The 24,089-nt window shown below is 41.5% G+C and overlaps 1 protein-coding gene across 1 annotated transcript in view; it reads left to right on the forward strand.

The window, feature by feature from the left end:
• Rpp30 (ribonuclease P/MRP subunit p30) overlaps nt 1–22,041 on the forward strand; it is a 44,733-nt gene extending 22,692 nt beyond the window's left edge. Inside the window, exons 6-11 of the mRNA XM_008849597.3 lie at nt 8,120–8,209; nt 16,586–16,702; nt 17,726–17,755; nt 18,302–18,339; nt 18,895–18,974; nt 20,709–22,041. Of these exons, the coding sequence (XP_008847819.1) occupies nt 8,120–8,209; nt 16,586–16,702; nt 17,726–17,755; nt 18,302–18,339; nt 18,895–18,974; nt 20,709–20,818 (465 nt within the window). The 3' untranslated portion in view covers nt 20,819–22,041. The remainder of the gene's footprint in view (nt 1–8,119; nt 8,210–16,585; nt 16,703–17,725; nt 17,756–18,301; nt 18,340–18,894; nt 18,975–20,708) is intronic.
• Nucleotides 22,042–24,089: the final 2,048 nt, after the last annotated feature.

The raw sequence follows: 24,089 nt of genomic DNA on the forward strand, positions 1-24,089 counted from the left end.
CTGCAAGGAGAAAGGTGAAATTGTTGGTGTAAGACTCTGACTTGTTCTAGTAGAGGAATCTCTACAGACATCTAGTGATGGGATCCTTGTGGCCTTTTACTTGAGCAAAGGGAAGACATCTGAGGGCCTGAACCACATACTGGCTGTGGGAGAATATATTGAGCGGCTCAGTCTGCCAGACTTGGAAGATTTTTAACAAGGCCAGGAGCTCCCCCAACTGGACAGAGCCGGGATTGGCTTGTACGTAACAGGTGTCATCCTTTCCCATGCGCCAAATGACAATGCCATAACAGGACTTACTGGCATCTGAGAAGGCTAGCGTGGCTAAAGGTAGGGGGGTTTTACAGGGGGAAGTGTGTGGCTGAGTAGTGATTTCCAAACAGGCCAAGCTGGCCAGTCGCTTATCTGGGGGGGTGTGGTTATCCAACTCACCTGTGAACCCAGACATCATTAGTTGGCAAGCCAGAGAGTCTGTCCATAATGTTTGGGAATGCTTAAGAGGAAAGGGCAGTATAATTTTGTCAGGTTCCTTTCTGAATATGCGCCTGGCTGTTTGTCGGGCCTTAATTGCTAACTTGAAGGCAGTATCATACTTAGAGCTAAGCCTAGGTAGGTCCAAGGTAGCCAGGTGGATCCACAGCAGGGGGTCTTGCTGCCATAGCACCCCCAAGACACTATTTTTAGTCCAGAGGATTAAGGCCAGTAATGGTTCTGCTGGGTCATAATGTCGGAGTGACGCAGACCAGAGTATATGGTCTATCTTATTACGAAGAGCTTTAGCTGGCTGAGTGAGAGGGATCCTTGAAGTTGGTGAATTATGGCCTTCCAGCAGGGAGCACAAGGCCCAGAATTACAAGTCAGGGACCGGTATAAATTGTTTGAGCCAGTTTATAGTCCCACAGAGTTCTTGGAGCTCAGTCAAGGTATATACAGGTTTTTGCAAGATGGAAGGGTTAAGTGGTTTAATTACTGTATCTATATGGTAGCCAAGGAATGTGAAAGGTTGGATGTATTGTAACTTGCCTCATGCAATGTGGAGACCTAGACATTCTATATTGGCAAGCAGACTTGGTATTGCAGCCTGTAAAGTATTGTGAGATTTGTGCACTAGCCGTATGTTGTCCATATAGTGGATGACAATTAGGTCCTTGGGGATGTTGGTTAAGGCCTTGTTAACATATAATTGACAGATTGTGGGACTATTTTTCATACCCTGTGGTAGTACCTTCCATTGGTATCTCTTGGTTGTTCTTTGAAAGTTGGGCTCCCATACTGTGAAGGCAAAGTAAGGTCTATCTTGTTCTGCTAGGGGGATTTGGAAGAAACAATCTTGGATATCAAGTACTATGATATGATGGGATGGGGGGATGGCTGTAGGGTGTGGTAAGCCCTCTTGTAGGGAGCCCATTTTTTCCATCTGGGCATTGACTGCTCTAAGATCTTGGAGAAGTCTGTATTTCCCCAATTTCTTTTTAATAACAAATATCAGGGTATTATGTTTACTGAGAGAGGGCTCAATGTGGCCAAGCCTCAATTGTTCAGCTACCAAATTTTTGAGGGCAGATAATTTAGGTTCTGTTATAGGCCACTGGTCCACCCAGATGGCGTCATTAGAGAGCCAGGTAATGGGGATCGGCTCGGGGGCCAAGATTGGAGTCGATCCCTGGCAGGCGGTGGCCGTTAGGATTGGGGGTGTTAGGCGAGGTGTTGTCTTTTCCCTGATAGTCCCAAGTTATCATGGAGCATGATATCATCATAAGAGGCGCGGTCATCCGTGGTAAGGACCACACCCATGTCCTCTAGGACGTCTCGGCCCCATAAGTTACGGGGAACGTCCACTACTATGGGGGTAACTATGCCCTGGTTCCCATCCAAGCCCTTCCAATGTACTGGACATGTGACCAGCTTGGTATCTTGTTTGCCACCAACTCCTTTTATTGGTGGGCCTGGTCGGTATTTCCAATGAGGGAATTTAAGGGATTCAGTTTCTGATATAATTGTGACATCAGCCCCTGTGTCTACTAGGTCCTTTATGGCAGTTCCATCTAGGAACAGGGTCATTAGTGGGGAGTGGTTGAGGATTGGGAGAGTCCATAATATCTGTCTCATTTTCCCTCTTGCAGGTGGGGCTGAGGGGTGCCCCAGGTGGAGTTCAAAGGAGCCAAGTCCAATTGAGACTGTGATCTACAGTCTTTAGCCCAATGGAACCCTTTTTTGCATTTGGGGCAGCGAGTCTTGGGGCGGGCTGTAACTCTTGGGCAGTGGCTACGAAAGTGGCCAAGCCCCCCCCCACAGTTCCAGCAGCCTTCCCGTGCACCAAAGTGGGCGGGTTTTCCTTGCAACAAAAGAGTCTCCAAGGAGGCGGTCAAAGCCTCAATAGGGCCTGCCCTAGGGTCTAAGTTTCTAGTAGCGAGTACCCATTTGTGAATGTTATCATTGCAGACAGGTGCCATAGCATTACGAATAGGGATGTTTAGTCCCTCCCAAGTTAACTGATAAGCACCTCTCGGGTGAGTCCAGATTCCACCCTCTGCTCTACTGCCTCTGTGACACAGGTAAGGAAGTCCGTGAAGGACTCCCTTGACTGTTGAATCAAATTACAGAAAAAGACTTGTGGGTCAAGGGGGGAGCAACATTTAAGGGCCTTAAAGGCCAAGTCAGAAACTTGTTGAAAATAGGCATGGAGGCCAATAGTAGACTGGGAGATGGGGTCAGTATATTGTCCACGTCCCGTGAGCATGTCCAACGTAATGTTGAGGCCATATTGGAGATTTAGGCATGCCTGGTTTTCAGCCTGATTGTCATAGGCTGCACACCAGTTTAGAAAGACTGAGGGTTCTGGGACTGCCTTTAGTAAGTTATACCAATCATAGTGGGTTTGTAAATGTAAGGACCACTGGCAAAGAACCTGTTTGAAATATGGGGAATCAGGGCCCGATTGCTCAGCTGCTTGTGGATAAGAATGAGGTCAGTGAGTGGGGTGGGCAGCCACGGACGCTGTGCCGCATTGGGGCCAACATTAACTGGAAATGTGGACAAAGGTGGGTGAGGGTTTAAGGAGGGCAGCCTAGGAGGGAGGGGCACGGTAGCAGGGGAAGGGGCAGGATGGTTACTGGAGGCGGGGGGCAGAGTAACTCCTTCCATGGGTATCAGGGCAGGGGAATTTCTGGGCATGGTAGGGTGGGCAGCCACGGACGCTGTGCCGCATTGGGGCCAACATTAACTGGAAATGTGGACAAAGGTGGGTGAGGGTTTAAGGAGGGCAGCCTAGGAGGGAGGGGCACGGTAGCAGGGGAAGGGGCAGGATGGTTACTGGAGGCGGGGGGCAGAGTAACTCCTTCCATGGGTATCAGGGCAGGGGAATTTCTGGGCATGGTAGCTCTAGGAGAGTATCCTGAGATATAGGCAAAGGAGCTCCTTCCTTATTGGAAGTGGGTGCAGAGGCTGTGTCCACCTCTGGGTCTGGGGGGGTCTGGGAGGTCCAGGGTCGAGGTAATAGACAGATCTACACTAGATTGCTCCTGGCAGTGTTTGTTGTGGGCCGAGATGACTTCCTCAGGTGAGGAGGATTTAAGGCTAGCAATGATGGCCAGGAGGATTGGTACAAATGATGCGGGGGGAGTGATCCCTGACCCGACCTCCCTTTTTCGGGCCAGGAAGAGGACCTGCATCCACATGTCAGGGTCCCACATGTTTTCGGGGGAGACCCACAGAGCTAAATTAGTGGCTTCATCCCCAACAGTACTTCTTGAAGCCATGACACCTCCAGCCATATGCTCTCTGGGACAGGTAACAGGGTGACCTGAAACCTGGGCTCTGAGTTCAGGGTGGATCAGCCCTTATGTGAACTCACCGGGATGAGCCGAGAGGGGGGAGGTGCTGATGTGGGCTTCGGGACCACATGGCGGAGTGTGCCTCCCTGATCTAACAAACTAGTCCAACAATAAAGATGACAGTCAGGGTGGAGGGGATAGAGGAGGGGGCTACTCGCTTACCCTCAAGCAGCCAAAGAAACAGAAAAATCCAGGGGCCTACTTACCGAACAAACCGAGGTTCTGGATGTTGCCAACACCATGGGCAGGGGTCCCTGTTTGGGCGCCAGGTGTTGCAGGTTCTTCTCAGGCCAGCTGTGAAGACCCTGACCTGGATCAGGTACCCTGCTGATTGGGGGGGGCAAGAGGCACGGAGTCAACACACAGACACCGGGAGTTGGGTAGAAGCAAGCACTAGGTGAGGTGCTGCAGGCTTGTTTAATGCAAGAGGGGACAGGCCTTATATTTCCCTTTTCTCCACCCCCAAGTCCCTTTAGTCAGCCTTCTGATTGGTCCACGCCATGCAGTCTGTCAGCAGTCACTGGGCTCATGAGCAGGGTACGGAGGCGTGGGCTCCTTTTGGTGGGCTATTTGTGGACCAAGAAGTGAAGTGAATTCTCGCTGAATCCCAGGGCTCTGGGTCCACACCATCTTTGGAGGCCTCCTGCTACAGTCTGGATGAAGGCAGTGGCTTTCAAAGCAGGGTTTCTCAGGAGATCATCTGAGTCTTTCACCTTCATAGTTGCCTGGGATGTTTGTTAAAATACAAATTGCTAGATTCTACTTCCTGAACGAATCACTGGAGATGAAGCCTCACCATCTCTATTGGGGAGGGGGGGTGGAGTTGTACACTTGTGTGGTTGAGGGCTATTATTTATGAGCATCTCTCTTGGGTTGGGAAGCCTGACTTTTCCTTGTATGGTGTGATAAGAAAGAGGCTGACAGCAATGAAAAAAGCTCAAGGTGTAGAGATGACTAACCCCCCCCCACACACACACACACTCTGGTTCCCTTTGCCAAATACATATATATCTTTGCTATATATTTGTACGTTTTTATGGAAACACATCTTAAACCATCGTAGATGCCTCTACACCCCAAATTAAAGACAGCTATTCCTATACATCTGTTCATATACAGTCTATCATTTTCAGAGAAAAATGAGATACTTAGTTCCAAAACTGTATTGGACATGAGTTAATCTTTTTCATGATTTAGAGAGTATTTGATGATCTAAATCATTAGCTCATTTTATGGTTTTTTGAGACCTATGTGGCCCAAGCTGGCTGAGTTCATGATCTTCCTGCTCAAGCCTCTAGTGCTGGGAAATATACATATGTGCCACCATACTGCAGTGTGTACTGCAGTTGTACATTCAGCTACATCACAGAGGAATTCAGTTTGGAACTTGAAATTCAAGCAATCAGAGGAAGCCAAATGGAGCTATCCTTTGTAACTACAAGTTTATTATAATGTATGAACTGAAACTAACACAGGTTGCTTGTTCAATTGACCTCTCCTATAGGAAAGGGGAAGAAATGAGCAATATATAGATGAAAAGTAACCTAGTTTCTAACTGTATTGGGCTGGAGCAGAGATCATGTAACAGTATTTTTTTTAAAAAACCAGTTATTTCATGAAAAATAATTTATGTTCATGATAATGAATTCAAACAGCATAGAGGCATATGCCTTCCCAGGGCTGGAGGGATGGGTCAACAGTTAAGCACACTGGCTATGGGGCTGGAGAGATGGCACAGCAGTTAAGAACACTGTTCTTACAAAAGACCCGGGTTTGAATCCCAGCACCCACATGGCAGCTAACAACTGTCCATAACTCCAGGTCCAGGGGATCTGACAGCCTCTTCTGTCCTCCGAGGGCATTGCACAGCATGGGTGCACTTACCTATGTGCAGACAATACATGCATACACATAAAATAAAAATAAAAAAAATATTTTTTTAAAAAAAAGAGCACTGGCTACTCTTGCAGAGGACCCAAGTTTGGTTCCCAGAACCCATGTGACAGTTAACAGTCATCCCTAACTCCAGATCTGAGGCATCTGACACCCTCTTCTTCTGGCCTCCACAGGCATTGCACATACGTGGTCTACTTACGTACATGCAGACAAAACACATAAAATAAATATAAAAACATTTTAAGTATGCCTTCCCAACTAAAGTTCCTCGTCTGTCTCTCCAGAGGCAGCCAATACTAACATTTTTGTGCATCTTTTCAGAAGTCTCTTCCACCTAAATCTCCAGAGGCAGCCACCACAAGCATTCTTGTGTATATTTTCAGAAATACTTAGCTGTACCTTCCCTTCATTTTTCCATCTCCCCCTCTTTCTTTCCTGCCATGCCTTTTGTACTTTGTGGTGTATGAGCTCCATAATATCAGTTAGAAATGCACCTCTTTCTCTTTAAGGCATTGGCATATTTCATCCTTTAAAGAGATCAAAGGGATCATATTTTATACTTTGAAAGATTTTCAATTATATCCTCTCTTGTGATTGGTCTTATAATGACTGTTCTTGCACTGTTGTTTTTACCCTATGTAAAATTTATAGCTATAGAATATAATTCTAGAGTCTATAGAGTATATCTCTAAGTGAAATTACTGGTCTGTACATTTAAATGTTTAATGGTTATTGAGGATATAGGGATATAGCTCAGTGGTAGAGCAGTTGCTTGGCAGGGCATGCTCAAGGCCCTGGTTGATCTCAGTATTGGGGGAGGGGGTGGAAGATTGAGGTTGATAGGTATTGCTAAAGTCATCTTCAAGTGTCTTACTAAGATTTTTGACCTTTGCTACTCTGCTAAATTTACAATGAACAGAAGCTGAACTCACCTCTGTTATTCTTCAGAGCTATAGCAAATTTTCAATTGTTTTTTGAGTTAGCTGGAGCAATTGGGATGGGAAAGATTGTTTATGAGCCAAGTGGTTTTGCCAAAATGGATTGCTTCGCAGGCTTAATTAAGTGACTACAACTGTCTTAAAGTCAGGTGGCCTCCAGTCACCACTTGCTTTTTTTGTTTTGTTTTGTTTTGTTTTTCTTTTTTGGTCTTTTTGAGACAGGGTCTCCTTGTAGCCGCAGCTGACCTGGATTCACTGTGGAGACCAGGCTGGCCTCGACCTCACAGAGATCCGCCTGCCTCTGTTTAGTGCTGGGACTAAAGGCGTGCACCACACCACTTGCTTCTTAAGCTTCAGGGTTGGAGTAAGAATGACTACCGTGGGCATTCTGAAAAGGATAAGATATGATAACCTGTCAGTGCTAAGGGACAGGGCTAGTCCTACAGGGTGTTTCTAACACTTTCTTCCTCTGTTCTTTCCTCTGTTCATGCCACTGACACTGGTTCAGACTCAGCCACTTAGGCAGTTTGAATTTGTTCTTGAAGCCTGTATGTATCAGCACTGTCAACAGGAGTATTGGTAATGTGATACAAAACAACCTGTTCTTTTTACCTCTGTAAGTCAACTAGTGACAAAATAAGAGCCGTCTAGGCCTCTCCCAGCAATGTTGCCTTGTGTTGTAAGTTTGTAACGTTTTCTACAGCTTTAGTTTCCTCCCCTAATTTTTCCTGATTGCCTTACCACTTTATTTTATTTTTTATGTGGTTTTTGTAAATAGTTCCAGAACTCTCTTAGAGGTAAGTGCAGAGTATTGATCAATAAGTAATAACAAAAATTATAAGCAAGGGAAATAAAAAGTGTAAAAAAAATGCATTATCATTTGATTTGTCTCAGCTCTCCTTTAACTTATCTGAACTGTTTCCATTAATGTTTAAACAAAATATTATCAGTAGTGCCATGATAGTGTTTCTTCAGCCATTCAGTACACATAGGTTGGAACTACGGGCCTGGCACAGTTCCTGGCACAATGGTGCTCAGTAAATAGTTTGTGAAGGAAATAGACCACACGTACATTTATTTTTGGCTTCCTGTTTCCTTTGATTTCAAAACAGTTGCTTTTTGCTTTCTGGAATAATTGGAAATGATATTCTAGATACTGAGCCTAACTCAATAACCTATCCATAAAACTTTATGAATTAGAGGGTCTGAGGCCTTGTCTTTTGAGGCCTATAGATGACCACCTTGTTTCAGTGGAGTTACACTTAAACCACTCAAACCGAGCCTGAAAGAGTGACTAAACACTTGGTTTTTTGGTAGGTTGGTTATATTTCACCTTAGAACCATCATAGCACCTACAGAATAAACGTACCTATTTATGAGAGACAGGTGTGACTGCCCCTCATTCCTCCATGGGCCAATTTCCTGTTTAATCTATTTTTTTCTTCTTGACAGGTTGCTTGCACACATCTAGACGTGGATTTAGTCTGTATAACTGTAACAGAGAAATTACCATTTTACTTCAAAAGACCCCCTATTAATGTGGTAAGTGCTACCCTTGCCATTCTGTGTTTGAGTCTGTAGAAACTGGCATCAGCAAATTAGAAGAGTAGTAGAAATGTGTCTTATTAGGGAGAAAAACAAAGCGTAGGTAATAGAGGCAGGTGTAGAAGAGAATGGTGTTTTTCTAAGCTGACTAAAGGGGAAAAAGAAAACTTAAAGAAGGAAGTCTAAACTGAGGGCTAGGGAGGTGGCTTAGTAGGTAAAGTGCTTGCTGTGCAAGTATGAGGACCTGAGTTCAGAGCCTTAGCACCTATACTAGAGTGAGACAGGCCTGGCAGCCTGCTTGTAATCTCAGCATTTGGGAGGCTGAGACCAGAGCAATCTGGCTCACCTGACTAACTGAATTGGTGAGCTCTGGCTTCTCATGACAGACTGCCTCAATATAGCATTTACAGAATGACTGACGAACACACTCAGTGTTTGCCTTTTACTTCTACATGTGTGTGTGCACACTCACACATGCTTATACGCTTGTGAACACAGTGTACACATACAAAAAGAGAAAAGCATCTAAGCTCATTGTAGTGGCACTCTTAGCTACCCACAAGGCTGAGGCAGGAGGATCACTTGAGCCTAGGAGTTCAAGACCAGCAGTATACTGAGACCTTGTCTCAAAGTAAGTATCCAGTTAATTGCCAAGTGTTTTTAAAATGGCTTAGCAGTTAAAAATTAAGAGCACTGTTGCTCAAGTGGGTGTCTAATAATGAAGAGATACTTGTAGCCTGAAATTGACATTAAGATGGAAAAGGAAAAGAAAAACACAGACTTTTTGAGACACCAACTAGTTACAGAGATATGGAAGAGAGCAGGGCATCAAGTCTCCTGGGGATAGTGTATGCAGAACTATAATAAGCATCAAAGCACTCTAGCTCCCATAAAAACCTAGGGTAGCTTTTATAGTAACAGGGTGGCTGTGTATTTGGGAACTTTTCTTCCCTCTTGATTTAGAATTTTTCTCATTACCCTTCCATATAATTTTCTCTTTTTTCCCCATACCTTTCGCCTTTCATCTGTCACTCTGCCTTTTAAGTCTCAATTCCCTCCCCATTTCCATTATGTAAAGGTGATATTATTTCTCACCAGTAACTATTTTGGTAGTTATGAGGTCAGCACAGGTGGTAGCTATTTGCTTTGCCAGCCAGAACGTAGGAATACTGGATTAGATAGTGGCTTCCAAAACAGTTGTATTATCAAAACTGCCACCCAATACAAAAGTTTAGCACGCAGTCCAAATCATCTGTTGAATCATGTCAGAATGTCAATATTGTTTTCATCATGAATAATTTTTTGCCTCTGAAGAATAACTTCCTCAATTTCCGTTTCCCTTTTCTGCCAAGGAATTGGCTTGATCCTGAATACTAGAGGTCAACAATGAGGGGAGAAGATTATCTATTTGGTGTAAAAAATTAGGATGGCTATGTTCTAACCCTAAACAGGTACTAAAGTTGAACTTGAGGAGTACCAAAAATGTGTAGGTGTATATTTAAAGGAAAAACTATAAAACAGCTCTTGTTCTAGTAAATATTGAAAGTACTGGTGAACTCAAATCATGTCAGTGGCAATACCTCTAAATAAAGAAATAAACCTTTTTAAAACCCTAACTCACATTTCTGAGTTGGAGATCTGTGTTACTCAGAGCTTACTTACTAAAAGTGAGGAAATGAAAGCTAAGAAGTCATTCAGCTCTTCAGTCACGAGGTTAGGACAGTGACTGGTTGCCTGTGATTAGATAAGCTCTCTGATGTGGCCCACATGGTCAAAGCTGCAAGCTGATACAGAGCCTAAATTTATGGTAGTCTTGTTGGCTTTGTGTATTGTTCCTGTCCAGAAAGAGCAATCTCTGTCTTTAAAAGCTTGCCTCCACTTTTTATCAGCTCAGACCATCAGCCCATGTTCTATATAAATAATAACCCAGGATTTGTATAGCCACTGTAAATCTGTGTGAAATTTAACAACCTTTTCACCCCTTTCTTCACTTTGATGAACTAGGATGCCCATATTCTAGGCGATTTACCCTAGTAAGCTCACACATGGTTCTGTCTCCTTGGTTGGGAGAAAATTGTGGCATGTGGTGCAAAGCCAAGTATGGAATGGAGCCATGCCCAGCACGTAATTCCTCATGTCATGTGACATGTTACGATTCGAGGGACTATTATTTTGGCGAAGGTTTATAATTGAGTCTCTTATGAGCATGTCTTTAATGTTAAACCAGACTGAGCTTTCTGAGTACACAGCTGTGCATGGCCCTTTCTAGATACCCAGTATCTTGCCTATAAGACCTTCCTGAAGTGTGCTATTGAATCAGTGTATCTGATTTAAAATACCAGGGTGATCTTGGGAAGCTTGGCCAAGATGCCTGTTGTTAGTTATTAGAGCCTTGTCCAAGTTAGGCTAGAAGCATATGTAGGAGGGAGGTGGGGCACTAGGGCAGCATGAGCAGAGTGACAGTCTAGACAGAGATACCAGGACATCCCCACCCCGACCCCTTACCTCTGAAAATGCAGAAAAGCTGTTGTTGTGTGATGGGTATTTCTGGCATAATTTCCACATTTTTGGTTTAAGAATTCTGAAAAGTAAAAAAAAAAAAAATTTACAAAAAGAATATGTAGTATTTAACACAGTTCCACTCTTTTTTTTTTTTTAAAAAAAAGGCTGTTGTGAACATTTTACATATGTTGTTTAATAAAAGCTAGATGCTGGAATGGAAGGAAAAGCTGCACAAGTTATTTTTAGCCTTCATCTAGTAGAGAAGACTACAGTGTGAGTTGGCCAGGGAGCAGAAATGTTCCTATTAATTTATCTGCTTATTTTCATTTAAGAGAGAAAGCTAGAAATATGGATGCCCAATATTTAGGGCAAATTATATTTGTTATATAGGTGCATGTGGCAAGGTAGTAGTACATCATGGTAAAAAATGTGTGGTGTAAGAAACGGTTAACTTGGGGCTGGGGAGATGGCTTAGTAGATAAAGCACTTAGCACAGAAGCATGAGGACCAGAATTCAGAGCCTAGGCCCCATGGAAACATCAAGCAGGCATGGCAGAGCCCTGAGCTGGTCAGCTAGACTGGCTAAGTCAGTGAGCTCCAGGTGCAGTGAGAGACCCTGCCTCAGTAAGTAAAGTGGAGAGTGATGAAAGATGCCCAGCACCAGTTCCAGAGGGCAAGTCCATAATGGCAGGGAGGCATAGCAGCAGGAGCAGGAAGCAGAACTGCAGACAGCTTGAACTGCAGACCCAAAGCAGATAAAGCGAACTGAAAAGTGGGGCGAGGCTGTGAACTCCTAAAGCCCATCCCCAGTGACAAACTTCCTCCAGCAAGGCCATGCGACCTAAACCTCCCCAGATCAGTGCCACCAGCTGGGGACCAAATGTTCAGCTACTTGAGCCAATAGGGGACATTTCTCATTCAAACCACCAAATCTATAAAACTTCAGTGATTGACTTCCCCTAGTAAACTTCTATCTCCTAAAGGTTCTACAGTCTCTCAGCATAGTGCCACCAGCTGGGGACCAAGTGTCAAACACATGGGCTTATGGGGGATATTATAGTGAAACAAGGAAAATTAAGATAGGTAATTCATTAGTCTTCTACCTATAGATCAGAAGCCATGTGAGAATTATCTCAGGAAGTTGGTTTATAAAAGAAGGTCTAAGAGCTGGTTTACTCTCCACTTGTATACCTGACAGCACTCAGCCCTGCTGTCATCCTCACCACATGCTTAGGGCACCGTATTTCAGCTATAAAGCTCCCTCTAAAATCTACAAAACCTTTTTGGAGTCTTAAGTAACTTGGCAGACATCTAAACGCCTATCATGAGGTGGATGTTGGGCTCAACTGTGTTTGGATTATCAAGCAATGTTACTATTTAGCATTTACAACTTTACTTTCATACCTAATGCAGCCCTGTAACTTTGGGAAGATTTACAGGTAATGGAGTTGAATCTCGGGTTGTTTGGTTCAGTTAAATGTCTCTTCAAAGGATTGCCTAGGGATTTGTACTCAAACTTTGATTCCAAATCTACTGTCATTCCCTGCTGGGAAATGCTATTTAAAGTTACTTATAGCAGAATGTTGCTAAGCACAGAATAATTTCCTATTTTAGAACATGATCTTTGGGGATATATATTTTCAAGAGTTTTTTAAGCTACACGTATCTTTCCCTTTCCCTTGAATTTTCTCAGTTTTATTGCCATTCTGCAATGACTTCAAGTTTATTACTTTTAGTGACTGTGTTTTACATTCTTTCTAATGCTTTTCTTCAGCATTTAATGTTGATTTCTATTTTCATGATCCAAAAAATAGAGATGCCTAGTAAACTGAGTCACAAGCAGTGAGTTGGTCCCAAGAACTACCCAAGTGGATGATCTTGAGTTCAGGCAAATGCTTTTCACTTTGTTTTCATCATGTAGATCAGTGTGTTAAGCACTGTGTCTATCCAGTGCTTACATCAGTACCAGAAAGCTTGGCAGGATCAAACATGTAAGTGTCCAAATTTAAAAAAACAGAAGACAGAAATAAAGTTAGAAGACTTAATAACAAACTGATGGAAAGATGTAAAGAGCTCCCAGAAGTCGGTAATTTGGAAAAAGGATGGAACACGTGCATGCATGTGCACACACACACATTAGGAGTATGGAAAAGACAAAAAATATTTCACAAGAAATGCAAATTTTTCTTAAAAGATCCTTAAATTTGCTATAATAAGAGCAATACACAGCCAAGCCACATGTGTGATTGGCCGTATACTGTCAGAAGACTATGGAAAGGCAGGTATTTGTTTTCTTTGCTTGTAACTATAAATTGGAATAATATCTGTGAGAGGTAGGTAATTTAGCAACCACTAGCAAAATTAGAAATGTGTTTACCTTCTGATATATATTAGTTTCCTGGGTATACCTTGACAAAATACCTCAAACTAAGTTATTTAAAACAACAGAAATTTCTTGTCTCAAAGTTCTGGAGGCCAAGGTGAGAGAGCAGGCTGTACTTCCTCCAAAACCTGTACAGAAGCTTTTCCTTGAGCCTTCCAGGCTGCTGCTGGTGGTTTGCTGACAACCTGTGGCTTACAGCCACTACCTTTGGTCAGTGTGTGTTTGTGGTGTTTCTCTGGCCATCTTATAAAAGCACCAGTCATATTTCATTAGGAGCCTACTCTTTTCCAGGATGACTTCTTCATCTTCATTACATCTGCAGCCACCCTATTCCCAGGAAGTGTCCATTCTGAGATACTGAGAGCTGGGACTAATATAGTGACATACCTTTTATGGATGGGGACATAGTTCAACTCACAATACCCAGCTATCCCATGTCAGTGTTTACTCTGCTGTTATGTTAAAACAATTAGTAAAGGCTTATTAATACTGTACTTTTTGCACCTCTACAATATATTGCTAAGCAGCTGTAAAAGAAAATAAAAATTATGATCTGACATGGAAAAACTTTCAAGTCAAGCAAGATAATATGCAAGTTACCTTTTGAGTAACAATAAAGGATCTATATTCACAGTTGCTTATTTGTATGAAGAAACTGGAAGAATACGTAAAAAAAAGTGATTTAGCAGTGGGGATACGGCAGATAAAAACAGATGCAAGTAGAACTTGCTGTCGTTTTCTTACGTTACTTTGATTATGAGTCATGAAATCATCTTAAAGAATTATACACTGGAAGAGTGTCCCGCTTTTGAAGTCAGTTTAGAAGCTAATTTTTATGGCAAGGTATAAACATACTGTTTTAGAGATCAGCTCTTTTATTTTCCCCTCTTCTCTAAAGCTTTGCTAAGGTTTTTAGTACTCTGAAGTTTATTGCCAGTATTTCTTGATCCACGTGTCACACTGCTGCCCTTGGTAACATCATTATGACTATTGTTTCTCATTAGTCAAGAAATCTAATCATCTGCCCATTCCAGGACCTCTGGTCAGACATGAGAACAAAAGCCAATCAGACAGGCAGTGTCGTTCTGTATAAAGACGTTATTGTGAACATTCATTAGATGAGCTTACAACAATTTACATAAAAGTGGTTTTAGGAGCAGTAGCCCAGGTAATGACTGTATTTTATTCATCTGGAAAAGCTTTATGAAAAAAATATTCACAACCTTCAATAGCACATTATCTTTAATTTCTTTTTCAAGAGTTTTCTTAGTTTTAAAGTGAAGCTGATTAATGTACCAAGACAAGAATGTTTGAAAGAAATAAAGCTGGAAATTGTGTCCATTTCTTCCTTTTTTTCTAGCCTTCAAAAGGAGTTTTTATTTTGCTGTGATTCCCATAGGAGTTTAAATTTTTAGATTTGTTCAATTGGACGTGTTTAGGGATCTGGTCATCCCCCTCCACATCGCTCACAGCCTTTTATTTCCTGTCTTTGTCCTTGCTTTGTGTTTTAGTTCTGCAACTAGAAGGATGAAAAAAAATATGTCAGTCTCTTTTGTCTAATTAGTTTTAGCAAAAGAAATAGCCAGGAAGAGATCCGAAATAGCCAAGGCAGTGTTTTATTAATCTGTGGGTTTCATTTACTGAGTATGTCCTGGTTCCTTGATAATCTGCAGTGGACAGCATTATCACACAGCTTTCTTTCCATGGCCTGCCTATTCACACAAAATAATTTCTGTATATGTGGTGGTCTTTTGTATTACTAAGAGGTATTCTCATTCTGGCTCTAAGAAGTGTACAGTCTGGATGAAAATGAAGCATACATTTAATTACAGCACCCATCATGTCATAACAAATGCCTTCCTAGAAGTAAGCAAGTGAGGGACTTAAGAGGTGAGGAAAAGTTCTTCAGAGAGGGGAAAGGGGAAGATTTAGTGTAGAAAGTAGTATTTAAATTCCAACTCAACTTAGAGATATAGGAAAATCTAAAATCTGAGAGCCTTAAAGTCATGAAGGAAAGTGAGGCTTTTGGGGATGGAAAAAACAATGAATGGGAGCACCTTCAATGTACAGCGGAATTAAATCTAGATGACTGGGGTGCTGGAAGAGAGTAACCTCCTCCATTCCCTGTGAGCACTCAGGAGTGGACCTCTGGCAGAAACTCATCTAGAGACCTAGACCATCCTGCCTGGACTGAGCTTGCCATCCTTGGTTCATTCAGAGGCCCACTGTAGCCCACGTGACTTCAAGTCTGATTATTGCCTCCATGATAAAACTCCCTCGCATGTTTCCCCCTTGCTGTCAGAATTGATTAAGCCTCCTCACCAGCAGTTACTGTCTATACAGCTGTCCCTTCCCATCCTCTTTAGCCTTAACTCCCACAGGACTCCTGCTTATTCTTCCTTCTGCTGCCTCTGACCTCTACGTGTGCCAACCCCAGATCCTCCTCCATGTTCCAGGGCCTCTTCCTTCAGAAAATGCTCCTTCCTCTACTGTTTAGCTGCTTAATTTCTCCTCACCCCCAAACTCCTCCTTGATAGCATATGTCAGAGCTTTTAGAAGGTAAGAACTATCCCAGCTTTTACAAGTAGTAGACTTCACATCTGTTATCAATGGACAGAGATATTGACTCCCTCATCAGGAAAACTGAGTTATGTACTGGTGAATTTCAATCCCTTTCAGATTTTCTTACTTGTGGATCCCTATCTGTTAAGAGTACATTAAATGAGAAAGAACTTTTTTTCCTCATGAAGAAAAACAGGCTTGTGTGGTAAGCTAGGTAAAATCTTAAAAAGCCAGATTTTGTCGTTTTTACTGAGCTATATAATAAACCCAGCAAAAATTCCATTGTCAACAGGAGAGAGGAGTGGTGGCATGCATATAAAGTCTCTGTCACAGTTCAGTTCAGTTCAGTTGTTGTTGTTGTTTTCCCCTAAAAGGATTAATTACATAGCTACAACTCTCAGCACAGTTCCCTGCACAGAGCATTCAGTTAGCATGGCAGTTACTGTCCCATCATTCAATATATACAAGAAATGACTTAATGGTGAGCCCTTCCTGCCCTGTTCTTTGGCTCTTTTCAGATCTTCATTTCTTTTTCTCTTCATTCTTGACTAAGATTGCTTGGTTTTCTGTTGGCTCACAGTTTGCCCTGCGTGTAGGAAGCACATCCTTTTCTTTTGACAGTTGTGGAGTGGTGGCCCCTCTTAGCACACTGACTTTGTTCTTATCTTCTGGAATTCTGTTTATATAAAGTTAACCTCCCCACAGCTGTGTTCAGGAGGTAGTGCCACAAGTCTGTTTTCTTCGCTCTATAGCTGGTGGTACATTTACATGTGAGTCTGCCTTTGTTAAGCCAGTTCGTTGCCATGTAGAGGAGGTATTGAGTGAAGGGGAAGAAGAGCGGCGAGGAGTGACCTTAGTGGAAATTAAGTAGGCTACTCTGTTTGTCTTTGATGGTTCATGCTTTATCTTCTTTATTTCTGGTGAAGGCAATTGACCGAGGCCTGGGCTTTGAACTCGTCTACAGCCCTGCCATCAAAGACTCCACAATGAGAAGGTACACAATTTCCAATGCCCTCAACTTGACACAGATCTGCAAAGGAAAGGTATAGTTCCAGAATCTTACGATGTTTTAAACTCCCAGAAGTTAATCATATATTGGTGGTGTCATATTGATTCCTTTTCCTGAAAGCTGAAAATTCTCAATACTCTAGGGGAAAAAAAAAATCCCTCCATTTCAATGATCTCTACAAAGGTTTTCAGAACTCTGAAGGGTGGGATAATACACGGGGAGGGGAAAGGTGTGAAAGTCTTTATTTTTGATAAATTGCAAATTAAAGGAATTCGCAGTTTGTCACTATGAAAGATTACTCTAGATAACCTCTGTTTATCTGTGAGTTGAACTAAAGTTGTGGTTTTTTTTTTTATCTAATCCATCTGTACTAAGATTTGTTTGTAAAGCCTGTCTATTCTGTTTTGTATTGACTGCCTTGGTTTGATGTGAGGTCTTTCCATTTTTTCACTTTAATTATTTACCTTTTTAAAAGAAGTTATTTGAGGGGCTGGAGAGAGATGGCTCAGAGATTAAGAGCACTGGCTGTTTTTACAGAGGACCCTGGTTCTTCTGTTCCCATCACTAACATGAGGCCTAACAACCATTTGTAACTCCAGTTCCAGGGGATCTGACACCCTCTTCTGGCCTCTGAGGGCCCTGCATGACATGGATGCACTCATATACATGTAGGCAAAACACTCATACACATAAAATAAAAATAAATACTTTTTTTTTAATGTGTGTATGAGTGTTATGCCCGCATGTAGGTAAGTGCACCCATGTCGTGCAACTCCCTTGGAGGACAGAAGAGGCTGTGAGATCCCCTGGAACTGGAATTATGGACAGTTGTTAGCTGCCATGTGGGTGCTGGGATTCAAACCCGGGTCTTCTGCAAGAACAGTCAGTGTTCTTAACCGCTGGGCCATCTCTCCAGCCCCCAAAATAAATAAATTTTTAAGTTGGTATTTGAGCCTTAAATGTTAAAGGAGGATTGCTGCTCATTTGTATTATGTGGTTCTGCCATTTTTTTTCTCAATTATCTAAGACTAATACTGATCACTTTTTTGTTTTACAGAATATAATTATATCCAGTGCTGCAGAAAGAGTAAGTGTAGTGTATGATACTTTGGTTTTACTTTTATAGTTATAAAACTACTAGATTTCTAAAAGAAGAATTAAAATTGTAATGTATTATAAATGTTTTATAAAATAGCTTCTCTGCTGTTTTAACTGCATTTACCCATAGCAGTTGCTGAAGAGTAAAATGTATCCCATTCATTTAGGACTTCAAGTTTTGCCTATGTATGTTTTTATTTGTGAGTTAATTAGAATAAACTTTGTGAGTTAATAAACTTTGTGAGTTAGATAAATAAACTAGAATAAACTAGATAAATAAATTAGAATAAACTTTGTGAGTTAATAAACTTTGTGAGTTAGAATAAAATTTCTGAGTTAGAGTATTAAAGTTTTCCTTTACATTGTAACAAAATAACTTATATGGCTTGTTTATGTTTTCAGAAACCTATCAAAGTTATAAGGACCTAAATTTATGATATATATCTGTTTGAATACTTAGATGTATCTTATTAACTTGTGAATAAATGAAATGTTACTAATAACTTCTCATATTTTACTTTTTGTATTATTTTAGCCTTTGGAGATAAGAGGTCCGTATGATGTGGCGAACTTGTATCCTTTTCTTAGTAAGAAGTTGAAATTGTCTTTTTTAAAAATTTGTCTATTATGGGGGGTGTTTTGTGGGAGTTAAAGGACAATTGTGGGGATTGGTCTCTTCTTTCACCACATGAATCCTGCGGATTGAATTCAGGCCTTCAGGCTTGGCAGCAGGCCTCTTTACCCCCTGAACTAGCACACTGGCCCAAATTTTTTTAGAGATGTTTTAATTCAAAGTGGTATCAATGTTTAACATGATATTTTTCTCGCCCTTTAGTTATGAGTTTATTGATTAACAGCTTTGAAAGCAGACAACAGGTTATAGAGTCCTTCATCTTTCTGGTTTTTGGATTAAGTATAAAAAAGGAGAAATGAGGGGCTCTGTAAGATAGAAGCTTAGAGTCAGGTAAGCCTCTTCTCAGATGCAGGTTTCAGATGGGCTAAGAACCATTGTAGAACTGAGGATTCTGTCTCCGGTTGTGACCAGGGAGCTAGCAGTTTTCTTTATGTTTGTGTTAGTCTTTGTGTCCTTGGCTGACTCTGGGTTGAAGTCTTTAATGGCCCCATCAGAGGCTTGCTGTTTGGTCTGTCTGAAAGTGATGCTAAGGCTGCTGTCTCCACAAATTGCCGGGCAGCATTTCTCCATGGAGGTAAGCATGTTCTAGTTAAAACTGAATGGTCATCTTGGAGGTAGGTCGTTTTTATCCAGTAATTGACCTATGTCTGTTTTGTTATTCCTCTTTAGCACCTGTGAAACTGTCTTTTCCATCCCATTCTAACCATACAATCAGTGCTTTCTTGCCCTTTCTTGAGGCTTTAATTTCTGTAATTTGTAGAGCGTAGTTTGCATTTCAGAAATGAATATTGAATGTGTTCTTTCAAACTACATGTGTGCCCCTGCCCACGTTAAAAATATTTTATTTTTATTTTATGTGAATGAGTGTTTTGCCCATATGTATGTAAGTGCACCTCTGTTAGAAATACCCATGGAGGCCAGAAGAGAACATCACATCCCTTGGAACTGGAATTGCACGTGGTTATGAGCTGTCATGTGGGTGCTAGAAACCAAATCTGGGTCTTGTGGAAGAGCAGCCAGTGCTCTTAACTGCTGAGCCATCTCTCCAGCCCCACCTGCCCACATTTTGATAGATTCCTAAATCTCTCTCTTGTTCCCTTTTCTCTAGATGGATATGCTCCTGCATACTCCCCCAATAATCCTTCACCATTCATCGACTTCGTTCACTAGGCAGTCCCCTTTGTTTCCTGTACTTGTACTTTCCTGTGGTCTGTATATCCACGATTTTATCTATCTTGTGAAATCTAAGACCTACAAATGAGGCAAAACTTCTTGCAAAGGAATGCTTTTCCTTCTTTGCTTTTTCCTATTGCTATTTTTATTTCTGTCACTTTTTTATGGCACTTCATTAGCTCATCCGGGAAGTTAATTCTTGAGGGTGCCTTCATTCCTGTTGTGTCTGTTTTCATTGTACTTATCCCGATGTATTATACATTTTAAAAACACTGTTAGGCATCTTCATATTATCTGTGTATGATAGTGCCTGGCCTGTTAACATGTTTAGGACAGGTTGGCTCAATTTAAGTTCAGCTCTGCAGCCAGATTGACCTGAGCATTCAAAATAATCCCCCTTTTCTGTCTATTATTAACAATATATAAAGGACCAATAAACGTGAGTTTGATTTCCTTTGTTCACTCAACAAGTTTTTATTAGATGGCTATTGTGTACCAGGCCATTGTTGGGCAACATAGCACAATTGTTCAGAGGTCCATTAATGATCTAGTGAGAGAGATGGTATATACTGTGAAATGAGATACACAGTCCTTATTATGTGAGCAGTACAAGTGACTCCTGTTTTTGTGCTCCTGATTTGTCCATCTTTTATCATATATAAAGCACTTGCTAGACTGGTGCCAGTGACTTGGGTTCTGACTACCTGAGATGTGATGGAGAGATTAAATAGAGAAGCCCTGATCTGCAATTTAGCCTAAGAGGTAATCCTTAGGGATGAATTAGATGTAAAAAATGCCATTTGTGCATGTTGGGAAAAATAAAATGATCATCCATGCATCAGCACCCATAGGATCTCCCTGTGGTTTCATTATTTGTCAGTGCTGTAAGCCAAAGAAATGGGGCGATGCTGGTTAAACCACTTCTTTCAATTGTAGCTTATCACCAGCTATGGTGGTGCTTGCGTATAATCCCAGCTCTCAGAAGGCTGATGCAAGAGGGTCAGAATTGGCTGGACTATGTAAAAAGTTTAAGGCCAGTCTGGACTACATAGTGAGACCCTGTCTCAGAAAACCAAATAAGACAGACAGTCAGAACCATGATTTATCCCTAAACAATGTGATTTCTGTTTTACAGAAACTAGAAAAACTGCTTTTGGAATTATTTCTACAGTGAAGAAACCTCGGCCATCAGAAGGGGATGATGATTCTCTTCCAGCTTGCAAGAAAGTTAAATGTGAGGGCTAAGAGGATGCCCAGTCTCCATCAGCACCACCTCCTTCCCTTTTATAACTCATCAGTCACAACCGAAATGAAACTGCATGATTTTCTGGTTTCATTTGAAACTAGAAACCAGATAGACTATAAAGACAGTTTTATCGTCAGGCCCTTAAACAGAAGATAAAACCTAGTGAAGCATTTTTTAAGGCTGTTTAATTAATTTAGATATGCTTTAGGAGGAAAACAGGTTAATTTATCCTTTATATAAATGATAAATAACAGTAGGTATTCTCAGATAAGATGTTTCAATATTTTAAGAGACTTAAAATATAAAATAATGTTTTTTTTGTACTTGACACATATGGATTTTTTTAAATCTTACTACCCAAGAAGTGGCTATTTTGAAGACTATTAAAACCTATGATGGGGGTGTCTTTTAGTCAGGTGATAGTTTTTAAGCTTCTCTTTCATGTATTGATTGAATCAGTTCTTTATTATTTTTGTTTATTTATTTATTTATTTTTTTGGTCTTTTTGAGGCAGGGTCTCCCTGTAGTCCCAGCTGTCCTGGAACTCACTGTGTAGACCAGGCTGGACTTGAACTCACAGAGGTCCGCCTGCCTCTGCCTCCCAAGTGCTGGGATTAAAGGTGTGTGCCACCACGCCCTGAATCAGTTCTTTCTAAAGAAGTTTCTGTACTTGTAGAAGCAGAAGGAATATGCACATAAAGTTACACTGTTCACTTCCTTTACTGCTTTTTGCTTTCATGATATATTTAGAATAGATTCCTTCCCTTTAGTTAGAAACTCTTCAGTATCTGATAGTGATTTTCCTTATTACTGTAAGATTCAAAGCATTTGGCTTACACAAACAAAAACCCTTTTAGAAGTAATTTATATTTAATAACAGGTTCATCAGGCTGAGTAGAAGGACCCATATTTTGCATTTCTGTTATACTGATGTAAGCACCCCAAAGCGTGGTGGAGTGAAGCAGGAAGTTAACTAAAACACAGCAGGGAAGAACACTGCTCTGAGGGGAGAGGACAGCCAGCATGTAAGAGAAAGCTTTCTGCTAGTCTCGCAAAGGTAGACACTGAGATAAAAATCACTTTTAACAGTCATGCTTACTCCAGAATGTAAGAATATTTCATATTGATAGTTAATGTACTATATTTTACTATATCAATAGAAAAAGTTAAGAAAATAAGAATTTTCTAATAGATGCCAAAAAAGACCTTTGATAAAATTCAATATTCACTCCTGATTTTATGTATGACAATGAAAACCATTGGCAAATGCCAGGCATGGTGGTGCCCTGTAATCCAGCTGAAGGGGGAGGATCACAAGTTTGAAGTCAAACCCAGCCTGAAAAACTACCAAAAGGGGAGGGTCGAGATTAGTAGAGGAATATTGCATAGGTTCATATAGTTTGTGTGCATCACACTAAGTGTGATGATGTCTCTAAAACTCGATGGCAGTTTAATAGCCTGGCCTACCATTGCTTTTGTAGCGCTGATTGCTACTGTCTCCACATACAGTCTGCACTTCCGCTATTGCTTTGCTTCCCTCTTCACCCTACGTGAATTCACCAAAAGTCAGCTGTGTTTTTCACATCTGGTTTATGTCCATTGCATCTAATGTAAAAATTTCAAGTTGATTTAAGGAATTCCCATTTAAGGTATTTGGAAAGAGGTAAACAATTTACAACTGCTGTCAGCTGTCCATTCTGCCCTTTAGCAGACAACTGCATCTTCTCATGCAATGCCAGCCATGTCCAGGAGATGGTGGCAAAAGTCAGAACACAGATGTGGCCATATTGCGTGCCCGAGCTACTTTATATTCTGGCAAACTTAATATTGTTTCCCTCAACTTTTCAACTGCATGATCTACATGTTTTGGTATGATTCTTCACATAGTATTAACTGCAGCGGCATCATTGAAAATAGGGAGCTGGTCATGCATGAAAAGCCCATCTCTAGCCTCAGAAAAGAGTCTGCCACCATCAAGTGATGTAATGCCCGTGCTGAAATGATGTCCTGGTGGCCTTACCATGGAGAAAGCCAGGATTTTCTTGAAGAGCAGAGTCAAAAAAAAAAGTCATCTTCTCTGCCTCTTCTGATGCCACTGTTGTTTTCATGAGCCTGAACAATGAGAAATAAGATGACACCCTCAATCTAATCAGAAATCCCTCCTGCCCTGCCAGCTGCCTGTCCTCCTTGACCAAGGTTGTCCATGACAACTTTAGCACTGTTGAAGGACTCATGACCATAATCAGTGCCATCTCTGCCCCAAAAGATGATGGATGGACATGACAACCATGGGACATCCCAGAACCCCTGCATGCTTGCTTGTGTCCCCATGCTGTCATCATGGACGTGACCTGCTGTGTGCAGAACGCTAGTGGATGTGACATTGAGAAAGTGGGAGCTGAGTATGGTTGCACACACATAATTCTAGCACCTAGGAGGGTGATGAGGCAGGATTGTGAGTTTGAGGCCAGTATGGACTATGTAGTAAGACCCTGTTTAAAAAAAGAAAGATCACCATCAGACATACATAAGAGTGCCTGTCCTAAAGGATATCCTGAGCTACACCAAGGACCAGGTTGTTTCCTATAACTAAGACTTCCATCTTCAATGCTGAGACAGACACTTCACCAAATGACCACTTGTTGAGCTCATTTCTTGGTTATGAATTTAGTTGTAGCAACATAATGATGAATGTATAGTCAGCCTGGCCTCCAATGAGTAAGATCTCCATAGAGCAGCAGCCAAATTAAGAACAAGAGGAAGAGACCCTCAGCTGCTGGGGACTCCCTGTCCCACAGTCTCCCTACACAGTGAGTCTCCTCTACACAGATGCCATCGACTCCCTGAAGAAGGGGTCGGGGAAGGACAGGGCAAGTCTACTTCATCAAGTGCTTTCAGTAATATCTACTGCTCCCTGACTCCTCAAAGAAAAAATATTGAATTATTTGTAAGCAAAACAACGAAGATTTGAGGATTATCCAGTAAAATTAGTACTCTAACTGCTGTTCTAAAGTGTTCTCAGAATACTCAAGGACAGCTGGGATCTTTCATCAGGATGTCCATAACATTTGGCTTTTCTTTTTAAAAGATTGGCATGTAGCTGGATGTGGTGCCATAGGCCTTTAATACCAGTGCTCTTGAGGGCAAAGGCAGGCAGATCTCCATGAGATCAAGGCCAGCCTGGTCTACATAGTTTCAGGCCAGCTGGAGCTATAGAGCTACCCTGTCTCAAAAACAAAATTGGCACATAATGTCATTTAAATATTTTAA

This window comes from Nannospalax galili, unplaced genomic scaffold (assembly GCF_000622305.1).
Source record: "Nannospalax galili isolate Female #2095 unplaced genomic scaffold, S.galili_v1.0 scaffold384, whole genome shotgun sequence".
In the NCBI taxonomy this organism is placed as follows: Eukaryota; Metazoa; Chordata; class Mammalia; order Rodentia; family Spalacidae; genus Nannospalax; species Nannospalax galili.